General features: G+C 36.0%; 2 protein-coding genes across 3 annotated transcripts; one reads left to right on the plus strand and one right to left on the minus strand.

Moving 5' to 3' along the window:
• Nucleotides 1-6: 6 nt before the first annotated feature.
• On the plus strand, nt 7-2,842 carry LOC132611186 (protein INCREASED PETAL GROWTH ANISOTROPY 1). The gene is made up of 2 exons (XM_060325603.1): nt 7-1,479; nt 2,116-2,842. Exons 1-2 carry the CDS (start codon nt 1,026-1,028, stop codon nt 2,622-2,624), a joined length of 963 nt encoding a protein of 320 aa, XP_060181586.1. The 5' UTR covers nt 7-1,025; the 3' UTR covers nt 2,625-2,842.
• Nucleotides 2,774-10,242, minus strand: LOC132611185 (uncharacterized). Of its 2 annotated transcripts, none has more exons than XM_060325602.1 (6): nt 9,953-10,242; nt 5,753-6,239; nt 4,608-4,947; nt 3,979-4,077; nt 3,701-3,821; nt 2,774-3,309 (listed from the first exon to the last, which is right to left on the minus strand). In XM_060325602.1, exons 1-6 carry the CDS (start codon nt 10,128-10,130, stop codon nt 3,095-3,097), a joined length of 1,440 nt encoding a protein of 479 aa, XP_060181585.1. In that variant the 5' UTR covers nt 10,131-10,242; the 3' UTR covers nt 2,774-3,094. The 2 variants fall into 2 exon arrangements, with proteins under 2 accessions (XP_060181585.1, XP_060181584.1); XM_060325601.1 differs by having other exon boundaries at nt 5,753-6,248; nt 9,953-10,241.
• Between the last annotated feature and the right edge of the window lie 3,156 nt (nt 10,243-13,398).

Below are 13,398 nucleotides of genomic sequence, written 5' to 3' on the forward strand. Positions count from 1 at the left end.
TTACATTATAAGGTCATATTTACAATAATTTACCTATTATGTAGCAAACAATCATGAAAAATTGGGTCATTTATGGTCTTAAGTAACAAAGTGTCCTAGTTCTGACTTGTACATTGATGCATCTTTTCTTTTCCCTCCTTGCCTATCGCCCAATTGATAACATAGCATTACTTGGTAGTCCTTTGTGCTGTAAAAGATAGTCCGTCCTGCTTTTCTTTTTCCTTTTTCTTCAAAATCATTGACTTTTTTTTCCCTCTTCATTATGCATTCTCTAATACTAATATAGTTGTTCAAACTGAACGAAAAGCAAATTTTATGCTTAAGGATCTTCAAAATTGTCAAAATTAACACTTAAAAATCTATGTAGTATTTCAGACATTTGAGATATATGTTGTACAGTAAAAATCCTTTAGAGTATGTGTAATATTATAAGGGGATCTTAGGGTTATTATTTAGTTGAGTCGGATTTAAATGATGGAACGGGTTTAAAAAATGATTTCGGGTTACTTTGGGAGATAATTTCCATTAAGAGATGGGTATATTTAAAAACTTTAACGATGGAAGAGATATTTTTGACTCAAAATAAATTCGGAGAATATTTTTAATCTTTTTTTCAAAGTAGAGGGGTATTTTTGACCCTTTACCCTATTATAATTGCAGTACAAGCTTAAAACTGGATGACAAATTCCTTTCGCGTGGACCCTGAGTTCATTTTTCAACACTGTCATATTGCAATCCTTTGACTTTGTTCTGATTCCTGTCCCCCTCTTATAGACTTGTGAGTTGTGAGCCATAATATGGGGGATAACTCTTGACAAAATGGTACGTAGATAACTCTTAATAGAACTTTGCTAATAACATAAAGTAATTTCCTTTGCATAAAAGTAAGGTAGCCTTAACAACAGTTAAGATGATGCAAAACAGCTTTACACCTTTTTTTCATCACTTTTATCAAGGAAAGAACCTTTGAGGAGCATAAATTCTATCACCATTTGTATCAATCAAGCAGAAATCTTTTACCTGAAATGGGAAAAATATGGATTGAAGTGTGCCTGATTTCCGCGAGGGGACTCCGAAGAACATCAGCTTTGTGGAAGCTTCAATGGTATGCTGTTGGATGGATTGATCCAAACAACAAGTATTGTTCCAAGATTGATTCATCAGGCAACGCAAATCCTGTTTGGAAAACCAAATTCTCAATGTTGGTTGACACTTCTGAATTGAATCTCCAGGATTTGGACCTCCATGTTGAAGTTTACAGTAGAGAGCCCATTTTTCTTAGAGAAAAACTCATGGGAACAGCTACTGTGGTTTTGAAAGAATTTCTGGACAAGCACAATAAGAACTCTGAGGTATCAAAGCCAATTGAAGAAGTTGGGAGCTTTCAATTGCGGAAAAAGAACTCGAATACACCTCATGGATTTGTTGATGTCTCTATCAGAATTTCAGAGGAAAGGGAAGAACCCAGTTCACAACCAGGTACAAACATGTGTTTGATTTATGTATTTTTTCATCTTCTATGAAACAGATAATTAAAGAAAAGACACTAGTTTATATTGATTAAGATAATATTCTGGACCAAGATTTAGAGGCGGACCCAAATGGAAGTGTCGAGTGGACATGCACTCCCACCCTTAAAAAAAAATTATGTATATATATCTACATATATCTTGAGAAATTAGTATATATTTAATTGTGCACTCTAACAAACGAAAGCGTCTTTGGGACACGTTGGCTGCAACTGCTGCTTCTCCTACATGTCACCCCGGATCGAACCCGAATGTCACTTGTAATTAATTTTTTGAGTCCATTTTTAGGAAAACAATAAGCGTTAAATGAGCTCGTTCAGATCTTTCATTTGCTTCACTGTGTTAAATTTTATTTATTACACATATTTGACCTATATACTTGTATTTTCGTTACTGCTACGCTATTAGTGATTGGTCCGACACGGTATTATCCCTCAGTCGTCATTAAAAATTTTGTTGGCGTTTATGTTAAAATAATGGTGTCTCCACTGTCTTAAAATCCTGGATCCGCCTCTAACCAAGAACCATAACTATATGAATTTTGACTGAGACTTTTCCATTTTGATGACATTTGGTTTAAAACTAGGTGACAAGGAGGGATTTCAGCTTGCGGATAACAGCAGTGGCTTCAACTTGGCTAATGCTGCATCAACATACCCACAACCACAATCTATAACCACATCCCAAATGATGGAGAACCAACCACAACCAAATCGTCAATATGCACATCCAGTACCATATCCTACAAGTTATTCCCATCCACCTGTGGTGGGACCGAGCTACACACACGCAGCAGGACCAAGCTATCAGCCACCGCGTGCTCCACCACCACCACCACCACCTCCACCTGCTAATGTTGGTTATATTCCGACTTTCCTCGCAAGAACAGACAGCACGCCGCCTAGTTATTTCAACATGCCACAAACCGGAACTGCAGCAGCACGAAATGCAAGACCTGGTTTTGGAATGGGAGTAGGTGCAGGGGCCTTAGCAGCCGGTGCTATGATATTTGGAGATGATTTCATGTCTGGTTTTGATTTGCCTCGTGGAGTACAGGATCCCTCTCTTACAATATCCCTTGATCCCCCTTTCTGAAGATGGAATACCATCTATTGTATAACGATGTATGCAATGAGACACCTTAAAACTAGAATGCTTTGCACACTGCTACTATCACAAAAATCGTCTGCAAAGAAGTTTCAGTTTGTAGCTGTAAAATCTCAGGCTACATGTAAAACAACAGATTTCAGCTACTCTGGAACAAATTTATAGTAAAATTTTACAACTCTCAATATACATAATGTATTATATCACATTACAGAACTTTGTCCTAGTCTCGAGGGTGATCAAAGAAATAGATGTTAAAGAAATAGATGTTTACTTAAACTATAAGCTACCACCATATTCATATATAGGATGAAATGATAGGTGTTTATAGGATTGAGTATTGTTTGCAAAGAGCTTAATGCTTTCCTTGAACTAAGGTAGGCAGTTCCTGTCTCAAACTTAATGATCTTCCAATAGATGTCAATCCTGGCCAAGTTGAACTAGATAAAGTATCAATCTCAAGTTGCTGGTTGCAGATGAGGCTCTTTTTGCACCCCAAAAACTCTTTCAAGGAATCTGTCAACAATGGATACAAATTCGTCTACCTTTTCTTCATGGGGCAAGTGGCCACAATTCTTGATTATTTCAAGAAAAGATCCAGGAATGGCCCGTGAAAGTCTTTCAGAGTTCCATGGCGGAACAAGCCTATCACTATCACCAGTGACAATCAGAACTGAACCTCAATTGCAAATAAAAGAAAAAACCAGCATTAGAAAGCTTGTGTATTCACTGTGTAACTGGAGTCTATTGCTTTATCATGCAACTTTACGATAATATGTTTCTTAGAACATAGTGTTATAACAAATCCAAGAGTGTAGAAAGAACATGATGGCACTAAGGCTCATGTGACAAACACTTCTCCACTACCAGAGGGGAGTAGCCTCCTAGAAAAAAAAATGGTGCAATCAAAAGTTATTTGGTAGTCAAGAGATGTTGGTTATGTGGCAAAATTGTTTTTCAGTACTTCATATTCACTTGAAATATTGCTTGCTTAATTATTTTGAAATCTAATGTTTCCTTTTAGTTATCAATTCAATTTGCTGCAACATAGATGATTTTCTAACCAGGACATGAGATTTCGCTCAGTCTCTTCGACAGTGGTGGTTTTGATTCAGAGGCAGAATCTGTAAGCATAGCCACAGTATACTCCACCAGAGCCCTATCCCAATCTTTTAATCTGAGAGCCTGCAGATATTGGAGAATCGAGATGACAACAAGGCACAATGAAAAACCAGGTTCCATACCTTGAAAAATAAAATACAAGCCCAAAAGGGGAAAAAAAGAAGAAGAAAAAAAAGCACTATCCTCAGAGGTTGGAAACAACTAGCTGTCAGGGAATCACCTTTGTATAGCCTTGCAAGACATGATCATCAACTTGCTTAGGATCATACCAAGCATTCCTAATAACAGCTAAGCCAAACTTATCAATTATCATTCTGACCTGAAAGAAATGGTAGTCATTTTAGTACCCATTTTAATCAAGTTTAATAGAGTGGTGATCAAGCATTTTTCTCATTTTGCATATGTTGCAAATGACTAATAAGAATCGAGAAGACTTCTTCCATCTGTTTTGATAACATAAATATATCAAATTTATCCTCAAATGAAATGTCAGAAAGATCAAAGGAGTAATAGAGCTGCTAAGCAAAAGTAGCTGACATGTTGCTCCGTGGACTTGCCCTGCACATATACTTTTTTTTTATGACATGGGAAACCGCAGCCGCTACCCTTTGGGTGCGCACAGGGTAAACCTGCTACCCTGCACATATACTTATCACCTTCTTGTTTGACTTCCATCTCCTTCAAGAAAATGGTATGGAGGATTTCTCATTCAAAAAACAATTTTCAGATTTGGAAATTAATGAAGTATATAGACCTAATTTAAATTTCACAAGGCTTCACGATGTGAATTTTGAGAAAGAAAATTTAGGTTAAATAAATAGATTAGAAGATCCAAAATAGAGTACATACCAACATTATACCAATGGCAGAACGCAAGAACGCAGATAAAGCTTTCTTATATAAAGAATTTATCATATCTCCCATCCCTGTCACCAAACGGATTATTGCTTGTCCAAGATATTGGGATAACTTTGAGAAAAAGCCGAAAAACTTGGTAAACCAATTCCCTTTAGAGTTCACTTCCAAGTCCTCGCCTTCAGTCTGGTTACTTTTTCCACTTGGATTGTCCTTAGCTCCAGGCCCTAAATTCAGGGGTGCTAGAATTGCTGGGGCGACAAGTATCAGGGCAGCAACTCGCTCAGGAGCTTCAAAATATGCTTCAACTGCTACAAGGCAACCAGCTGAGTGTCTGGTATCTCATTAGTTACCAATTAAAAACTCAACTTTGAGAATGAAGTGGGAAAGCAAAGGAAGATGGATGATAATACAATCAGAGGACAATTTGAAGTACATTTTTCTCTCATTGGGAATTATATATTTTTTTTATAAGTAAAGAATATATCATCTACTTAGCTTGACCAACTAAATACACTTTCTACTGCTTGCAGTAAGTAACTAGGAATAGTATCTAAGCAGCCAATTCAAAGAGTAAGGAAGCTAATAGATTAGTTAAATGTGTGTGTGTTTTGGGTTTTTTTTTTTGGGGGGGGGTGGGGGGGGGGGGGGGGTGTTAGGGGTAGCTAGTGTAGACAAAAAAGGGCAGCCCGGTGCACTAAGCTCCCGCTATGTGCGGGGTCCGGGGAAGGGCCGGACCACAAGGGTCTATTGTACGCAGCCTTACCTTGCATTTCTGCAAGAGGCTGTTTCCACAACTCAAACCCGTGACCTCGTGGTCACATGGCAGCAACTTTACCAGTTACGCCAAGGCTCCCCTTCAGCTAGTGTAGACAATGACTGAAAATAATATCACTAATTTTTTATCACCTAAAAGTCCAACCGGGAGCAGGCCAGTCATTCATTTGGAAAAAACATGATATTCCTCAGATTTTATTGCTATTACTCCCTTCCTTTCATCATCCTCCTATTTTTTGGTGTAGCTGAAGGACTATTGCCTTGCCAGATGAGCAGGAGAAACTAATATATATAGAACAATAAGGATGCTATTTCACTTGATCCAGAGAGAAATCAAAAGTATACGATGAAATAGAACTTACCCCACAAGAATTGTCTTCTCAGCTGCTAAGAAGTCAATGAAGTATAGAGTGGCCAGCACAGAGAATATCATGGAGTATGGATTAAAAGGTCTGGTGTCTTCACTACCCCGAGATGAATGGTTGGCGTGATTCAGCCTTGCCGTCAACCCAAAGGCTGGTCTGTCGAAGGCCAGAACTTTTGCTCCGGTGATTTGTGCCAAGGGTTTCATAGCTCGACTCCATGAATAAACAGAGGCACCAAAGCCATGTAGTAAAATCATTGGAAAATTCACTTTTTTATTAGCATAAGGAGGTTGTAAACTAGTTCCTTCTTCTGACAAGTTTGTGGCAACTGATTCCGCATCATATATCTTATGGTGTATCTGTACTCCTTTAAACTCACAAAAGCAACTATCAGGGTCTGCTAGAATAGCTGGGTCTTGTAATTCTTCCTGATCGATTCCTGCTATCTGCCTTTTCCGCTTTGGCTTTGTCCCAGGGAGTAGTTCTGGATTAGCTTAGAAAAGTAAACACATATGAGATGAAAAGAAAAGAAGAATCCCAGCTTTATCAATTTTTCTCAGCTGCTTCTAAACACCAAAAGAATCTGACTGAACTCGCATATGTTCCCTTTGGCGTTAGCAATTATTCAACTTTGCTTAGCCTCTAATAACTGATTGGACTTTTAAATATTACTTCTTTTTTTGTTGGCTTCTCAGGGGAAATAAATTGGCAAACAAACATCCAGTTACAGCTAAATTCCCCCGAATATCTCAACGAAGATTGACACACAGCTATATTTATGGAAGAAATCCAACAGTCAAGAATAGTTAATTCAAGAATTTAACATGAATGCATGAAGTAATGCATAGTACAAACATAAAAGAGTCAATGGTCAAGAACACACCTGAACTATCACTTTTTCGCGAGTTTCACACCCAAACTATCAGTTGTTCCATTTTCCTATCTGACCTATCACCATCTACTATTTAGGTGTGTTTTAATACATAGATGGCGATAGGTCAGGTAAGAAAAGGGAACAACTGATAGTTTGGGTGTGAAACTCGCGAAAAAAGTGATAGTTCAAGTGTGTTTTTTACCATTATCTCAACATAAAAGGATGTTAGGATCGAGAACCCGGGTAGTCTAGAATTTAACCAAACAATGTTATAATGACAATAACAAAGACAATAGAAGTTGATAATAATGGCAAGTAAAGCAAATAAAAAAGGCACAAATTTAACGTGGTTCGGTCAGTGTGACCTAATCCACAGGAGAAGAGGAACAATTTCACTATAACACCAAGAGTACAAACTTAGAGATAATACTCTAACGAACCCAAATTATCCCAAAAGAATAACCTCACACGATCACTCCAAAGAAGGGTTCACAAAAGTGTTTCCCAACACTCACTCTCATACAAATTACTCACAATTTATAAAAGGAAGAGGAAGGAAACAAAATTGAATTCTCAAATCTTGTTGGTGTGTTAACAAATGAGAAATTAACCATCTATTTATAGAAATGGCAAACCTCGTGATGATGTCATTAATGACATCAACTACAGTAAAATTCAAACTTGTCTTGCACCATTCTTCTTCATTATGTTGTCAACAAAATCCTTTATTTGACAACAATTGGATTTGGATGGTAGTTGAAAAATGTACGGCATTTTAAACATGGCTAAAAACTAAGGCCACTTACAAATTAATTGGTATCAAAGCCGGATATAACCGAGTTATTTCAGTAGCCCAAGATGATTATAACAAAGACTTACGTTGAGAAATTTGGCCGAAGTGCAAACTGCGGGATGTGGTAATTAAAGATGAAAGCTATCCTAATTCAGGATGGCCTAGATATAGCACTAGAAGGAAAGGATAAGAACTAGAAAATATGACGGATCAAGAGTTTGCCATCATAGACAAAAAAGCAAAATCAGGTATCATTTTAAATCTCTCAAACGAGGTATTACGTGAAGTATCTACAAAAAGCACAGTGAAAGGCATGTGGGAAAAGCTAAAAACCCTGTATATGAAAGGGACAGGGATTTGTTTACCACATACGAATCTGTTGGAGGTGGAGTTGTCTTGATAGCCTGCAAAGTTATTGGTAAAGGTACAATACGGATCAGAAAGCACAACGGTGTGGTGAGAACTCTTACCGATGTTTGATATATTCCTGACTTAAAAATCCTATCTCATTGGGCACTCTAGAATCTCTTGGGTGCAAATAAACAGGTGAAGATGGACTTCTTAAAGTCTCTCTGGGTGCTCTTGTGGTCATGAAAGCACGCAGATTTGGTACGTTGGACACTTTATTGAGAGCCACTGTTACAAGTGCTGCTGCAATTTCTACATCAAATCAATCTGATTCCAACATCCCCAAATTGTGGCATATGCGTTTGGGGCATATGAGTGAGAAAGGTCTTCCCATCCTCAGCAAAAGAGGTCTTCTATGTGGACAAAGTACTGGGACTATGAATTTTTGTGAACACTGCGTGTTCAGGAAGCAGAAAAGAGTCAGCTTCAAATCTCCAGCAATTCATAGGACTAAAGGTACTTTGGATTACATTCATTCAGATCTTTGGTCCTTTTGATACCCCGTCAAAAGGTGGTGCTAGGTCAGCTTCAAATCTCCAGCAATTCATAGGACTAAAGGTACTTTGGATTACATTCATTCAGATGTTTGGTCCTTCTAATACCCCGTCAAAAGGTGGTGCTAGGTATATGCTAAATATCATTGACGATTATTCAAGGAAAGTTTGGGTTTATTTCCTGAAAAACAAAAGTGATGTTTTCTTAACTTTCAAACAATTGAAATTTTTGATTGAGAAGCAAATAGAAAAACGGGTCAAACGGCTTAGAACAAATATGGCTTGGAGTTTTGTAATTATGAGTTCAACGAAGTTAGTATATGGCTTGCCTGTGTAAAGCACATTGGCAGGATGTGAAATGGATTCTCAGATACTTGCGAGGTACTTCAAACACATATTTGGAGTTCAGGAGAAATACTAACACTTAGTTTGGTTTTGTAGACTCAGATTATGCAGGTGATCTCAACAAAAGAAGATCACTGACAGGCTACATATTTTGCATTGGTGGTTGCGCAATAAGTTGGAAAGCTACATTACAAAATGTAGTAGCTTTATCTGTTACCGACGCAGGAATATATGACAGTGACCGGGGCGATCAAAGAAGCCTTATGGTTGAAGGGTCTATTTGCTGAACTCAGTTTACACCAAGGTGATATTATCATTTTTTGGGATAGTCAAAGTGTCATTCACTTGACTAAAGATAAGATGAATCATGAGAGGACGAAGCATATTGATATCAAGTATCACTTCATTCGAGAAACTATTGCGGAAGAAAGGTCTCTATTAAGAAGATCAACACCAAAGAGAGCTTGAACTTAGTTGCCATTTATATAGAATGATTTATCCCATATGGGCTTTTGTAGAGAAGTTGGAACAAGATTATTACATCAGCAAGAACTAGACCAAGATGGAGATTTGTAAGTGGCCTTAGCTTTTAGCCATGTTCTAAATGAGGATGTTGTTGTACATTTTTCAACCACCGTCCACATCCAATTAGTTGTCAAACAAAGGATTTGTTCGCAGCAAATGAAGAAGAATGGTGCAAGACAAGTTTGAATTTTACTCTTGTTGATGTCATTAATGACATCATCTAGAGGTTTTCCATTTCTATAAATAGATGGCTAATTCCTTATTTGTTAACACATCAAGAAGATTTGAGAATTCACTCTTGTATAATTTTTCTTCCTTTTATAAATTGTGAGTATTTTGTACGAGAGTGAGTGTTGGAAAACACTTGTGTGAACTCTTCTTTGGAGTGATCAAGGGAGGTTATTCTTTTGAGATATTTTGAGTTAATTAGAGTATTATCTCTAATTTTGTACTCTCGGTGTTATAGTGAAATTGCTCCTCTTGACGGAAACACATTAAATGTGTGCCTTCTTTGTTTGCTTCACTTGCCATTATTATCAACGTATATTGTCTTTGTTATTGTCATTCTAACTTTGTTTGGCTAAATTCAGCACTATCCGCGTTCTCCATCCTAACAAAGGATAAACATGAATGTTTCATCTTACTATATGGTAGAGCGACTTCACTGACTAGAAAGCTACATTAACTACAATCAACATGCAGAACAGAATCAATCAACTGAATTAAAATGGTAAAGATATTATAGCTTAGCTATTTACCTGGAAATTCAGCAGGTGGGAAAGAGGCAGAAGAAGAAGCAGAAGCTACAATTGGGAAAGATTTGAAGATGGGTTTTAGCCAAATAGAAGGAAGCTTGAAATGCTTCTTATTCGTTTGAAATTGCAATTGAGGAGAGGGAAGACTAGCAGGCACCAGATGAAGTACACAAGTATTCATGTCTTGATAATGGGTGCACGATGATGCTGTAATTGAGTTATTAAACCTCCGTGATAAGTAATAAGGAACAATAGACGTGGCTGTTCGTAAGCTGCACTTTTTAGCTTATCATTTGGTATTTGCTTATAAGTTAGAATTATTAATATCTAAAAGACATTCTTAAACTATCCACTTTTTATAAGTTTAATACTCAAACTAGTGTACTCAGGGGTAGTTAGGTAGCTGGTTAGGATTATGCGGGTATTAGTTATACGGGTGTTAGTAATTCAGGTATTAGTTATGCAGGGTTTAGTTATGCATAAGTTATTTCTTTGAATGTTGGCCTGTTATATTAAAAGTTAATAAATATTATATATTTCTTAAAATTATAATATTTGTTTACAATTAAAATTAAAATATTATTTATTTAAAAAAGATTAAAATATTATAGTAAAAATTATATAAAAATATGGTTTAGAAAAGGAAAGTATTTAAGTGGGAATGATAAGGGTAATATTGTCATTTTAAATTTTTATTCATGTATTAGCTATTCCATCTTCTACCCGCATAAAATAATGCATAGATTCCCTCATAACTTATACATGTATTAGTTATGCGGGTTTCTAATTGCAAACCAAACGTCGTACTAATTTTATACATGAATAACTTACTCCCTAACTAGCTACCAAATGCGGTATAAGTATGCGGAAATTAATACATGAATAAGGTGTCTCTTTACTAGCTACCAAACATGGTATAAATTAATGCAAAAATTAATACATGAATAACTAGTCTCTTGTCCAGCTACCAAACGACCCCTTATTGTTGGGGTCGAAATAATCATGGCATCATGCGGAAGCTAATAATTGCAAATATCAAACAGCGATAAATCAGACGGCATAATATTCTAATTATATGATTTGATCAATTGATCTACATATGAAAACTAATATAAAAGCATAAAAATTGTTGGGAGAAAATCTCCCCTAAACTAAACTCTCTAACAACTACATTGTGGATGCTATTATGGTGTTGTATGAGATGATTGAATCTTCTATTTATAGAAGTCCAAAACTTCTTCCCCGAGAAGAAGATACAACAACAACCCAGTGAAATTCCACAACGTGGGGTCTGGGGAGGGTAGAGTGTACGCAGACCTTACTCCTACCAAGGTAGGACGGCTGTTTCCGAAAGACCCTCGGCTCAATAAAAAAACATAAAAAAAGGTCAGATAAGGCTAAGAGACTCCCCGAGAAGAAGATAGACACGATAAAATCCTTTTCCACAAAGAAATCATTTTCCACCAAGAAAACATTTTTGAAGTAAAACACAATTATGATAAAATTCAAATAAAGTAGGAAATTCAGGACAAACCCTAACACAATTATGGTAAAATTCAAAAGTGAAAAAAGATGTTTTAAATGAGGAAAAAAGTCAAAAAAGGAGAAAAAAATATAAATAGAAATGATAGTCATAGAGAGGTACCACAACATCTTGTCTATGCTTAACTTTATAGTACTATATTGGATATAGATTATGAGGTGTGCTACTTTAAGCATATGGACAGTGATTTCGCTCTCTTTATAATATATAGGAGTTAGAAAATAGGTAAAAAGAGCATTCATATGTTAATTTTTAAAATTAATTATTCTTATTTTTATATTGTCATTTTTTTCTTTCTTATTTTCTTCTTCATTTTTCCCCTTATATCTATCTCTATATCTTTTGCTAATAAGAATAACCTAGTTGAAATTCATAACCTTAAAATAATCACAAGGAAATAATTTAATTAAAAAAATGATAGACCAATTGAAAATTACAACTAAATTTTATGAATAACAATAGACTCAGTTAAAAAAATATAACTCATATAACGAGCACAATATTTATTTTAAGTATGCTTTAATATTCAATCTTTTCAATTTAGTTTATTATAATTGAGTAAATTCCATTTTAATTTACAACTAGGTTTATTGTTGCAGATGAGTAGTTGTTTGATAGAAACCTAATTGAAACTCTAAGAAATTCAAAAACAACAAAAGGAAATAAAAAAGATAGATGAAGAATTGGGGATGAGAGGATTAGAGGATAGAAACTAGACCCTTAGAGTAATGATTCTATGGACGAGATTGGGTATATGATACTCAATCCCTTCCAATTGGAATTCAACCCTACAACCTTAGTTATTTGAATTCAAAAGAAGACTCAATTGATTTCACAAATGAACAATCCTAATGTGAATTCAATGGAAATGCAATTCAATTTGCAACTAAGAAATCACACTTAGTTAAGTAATCAAACAAACTATATTAGCAACTAAACAATCTCTCAAAAGGAGTTTTCATCAATATTCAAACTAAATGTAAATGAAGACTAAGGGGTCTATTTATACTAAAGCTTATTACAACAAAGACTCAAAAGTAGCGCTTTGCACAAATAACCCCCACATGAAGCCTTCATTCCACATGTCCAATTGACTTGCAATTATCGCCCCAAATTGCATGCTTAGCCTTGAATTGCATCCTTAGCCAAGAGTTGCAACCTTTAGCCATAATTTTCACTCCTAACCACTTTGTGTAGTAGCCTTCTCCATCTCTTACCAAGCTATCTTCCAAGTGCCATATGCTCTGTTATGTGGGTCCACAAGAGGCTCCAACATCCTTTTTAGCATCCTTGAGCCATTTTTGCCTTTTATGCCTTTTAGGATCATATCAACAACCATGTTATATGGGGCAGAGTGTTCAGCAGTTAATAATTCACACGTCTAGAAAATGAAAGTTGTTGAAATAAGGATGTTTAGATGGGTGTGTGAGCATACTAGGAGATGCAGGAAGAGAGGCTGAGATGATTGGGGCATGTGAAGAGGAGGAGCACAAATTCCCTAGTGAGAAGGTGCGAAAGGTTGACAATGATAGGTCTGTAGAGAAGTAGAGGTAGACCAAGGAGGATTTGGGAAAGGTAATTAGATGGGACATGACATATCTTCAGCTCACTAAGGACATGATCCTAAATAAGATAACATGAAGATCGCGGATTATGATAGAAGGTTAGTAGGTAGTCGGACAATTACTCTCTTTTATGTGGGAGAGCATGGTTTTAGTTTAGAACACCTCATGTGTTCCCTCTTCACCTTACCAATATTATTATTATTATTGTTACTACTGTTGCTCTATACTTTTGCTATCTTTACTATTTTTTCTGTCAATATTTTTCTTTTTTTGGATATTTTCATCATAACTTTTTTAGTCTTGTATTTTCAAACCTATCTTGGAAAATACTTTTCTTGAGT

This window comes from Lycium barbarum, chromosome 9 (genome assembly GCF_019175385.1).
Source record: "Lycium barbarum isolate Lr01 chromosome 9, ASM1917538v2, whole genome shotgun sequence".
Lineage (NCBI taxonomy): Eukaryota > Viridiplantae > Streptophyta > Magnoliopsida > Solanales > Solanaceae > Lycium > Lycium barbarum.

Bases quoted from the DNA above. Each gene is read 5' to 3' on its own strand.
- LOC132611186 (XM_060325603.1), top strand. From the start codon at position 1,026: ATGGGAAAAATATGGATTGAAGTGTGCCTGATTTCCGCGAGGGGACTC. The intron at 1,480-2,115 runs GTACAAACATGT...GTTTAAAACTAG, and splicing joins AGAACCCAGTTCACAACCAG to GTGACAAGGAGGGATTTCAG.
- LOC132611185 (XM_060325601.1), bottom strand. From the start codon at position 10,130: ATGAATACTTGTGTACTTCATCTGGTGCCTGCTAGTCTTCCCTCTCCT. The intron at 4,078-4,607 runs GTATGTACTCTA...CATTTCTTTCAG, and splicing joins CTGCCATTGGTATAATGTTG to GTCAGAATGATAATTGATAA. The intron at 3,310-3,700 runs GTTAGAAAATCA...ATTGAGGTTCAG, and splicing joins GAGCGAAATCTCATGTCCTG to TTCTGATTGTCACTGGTGAT.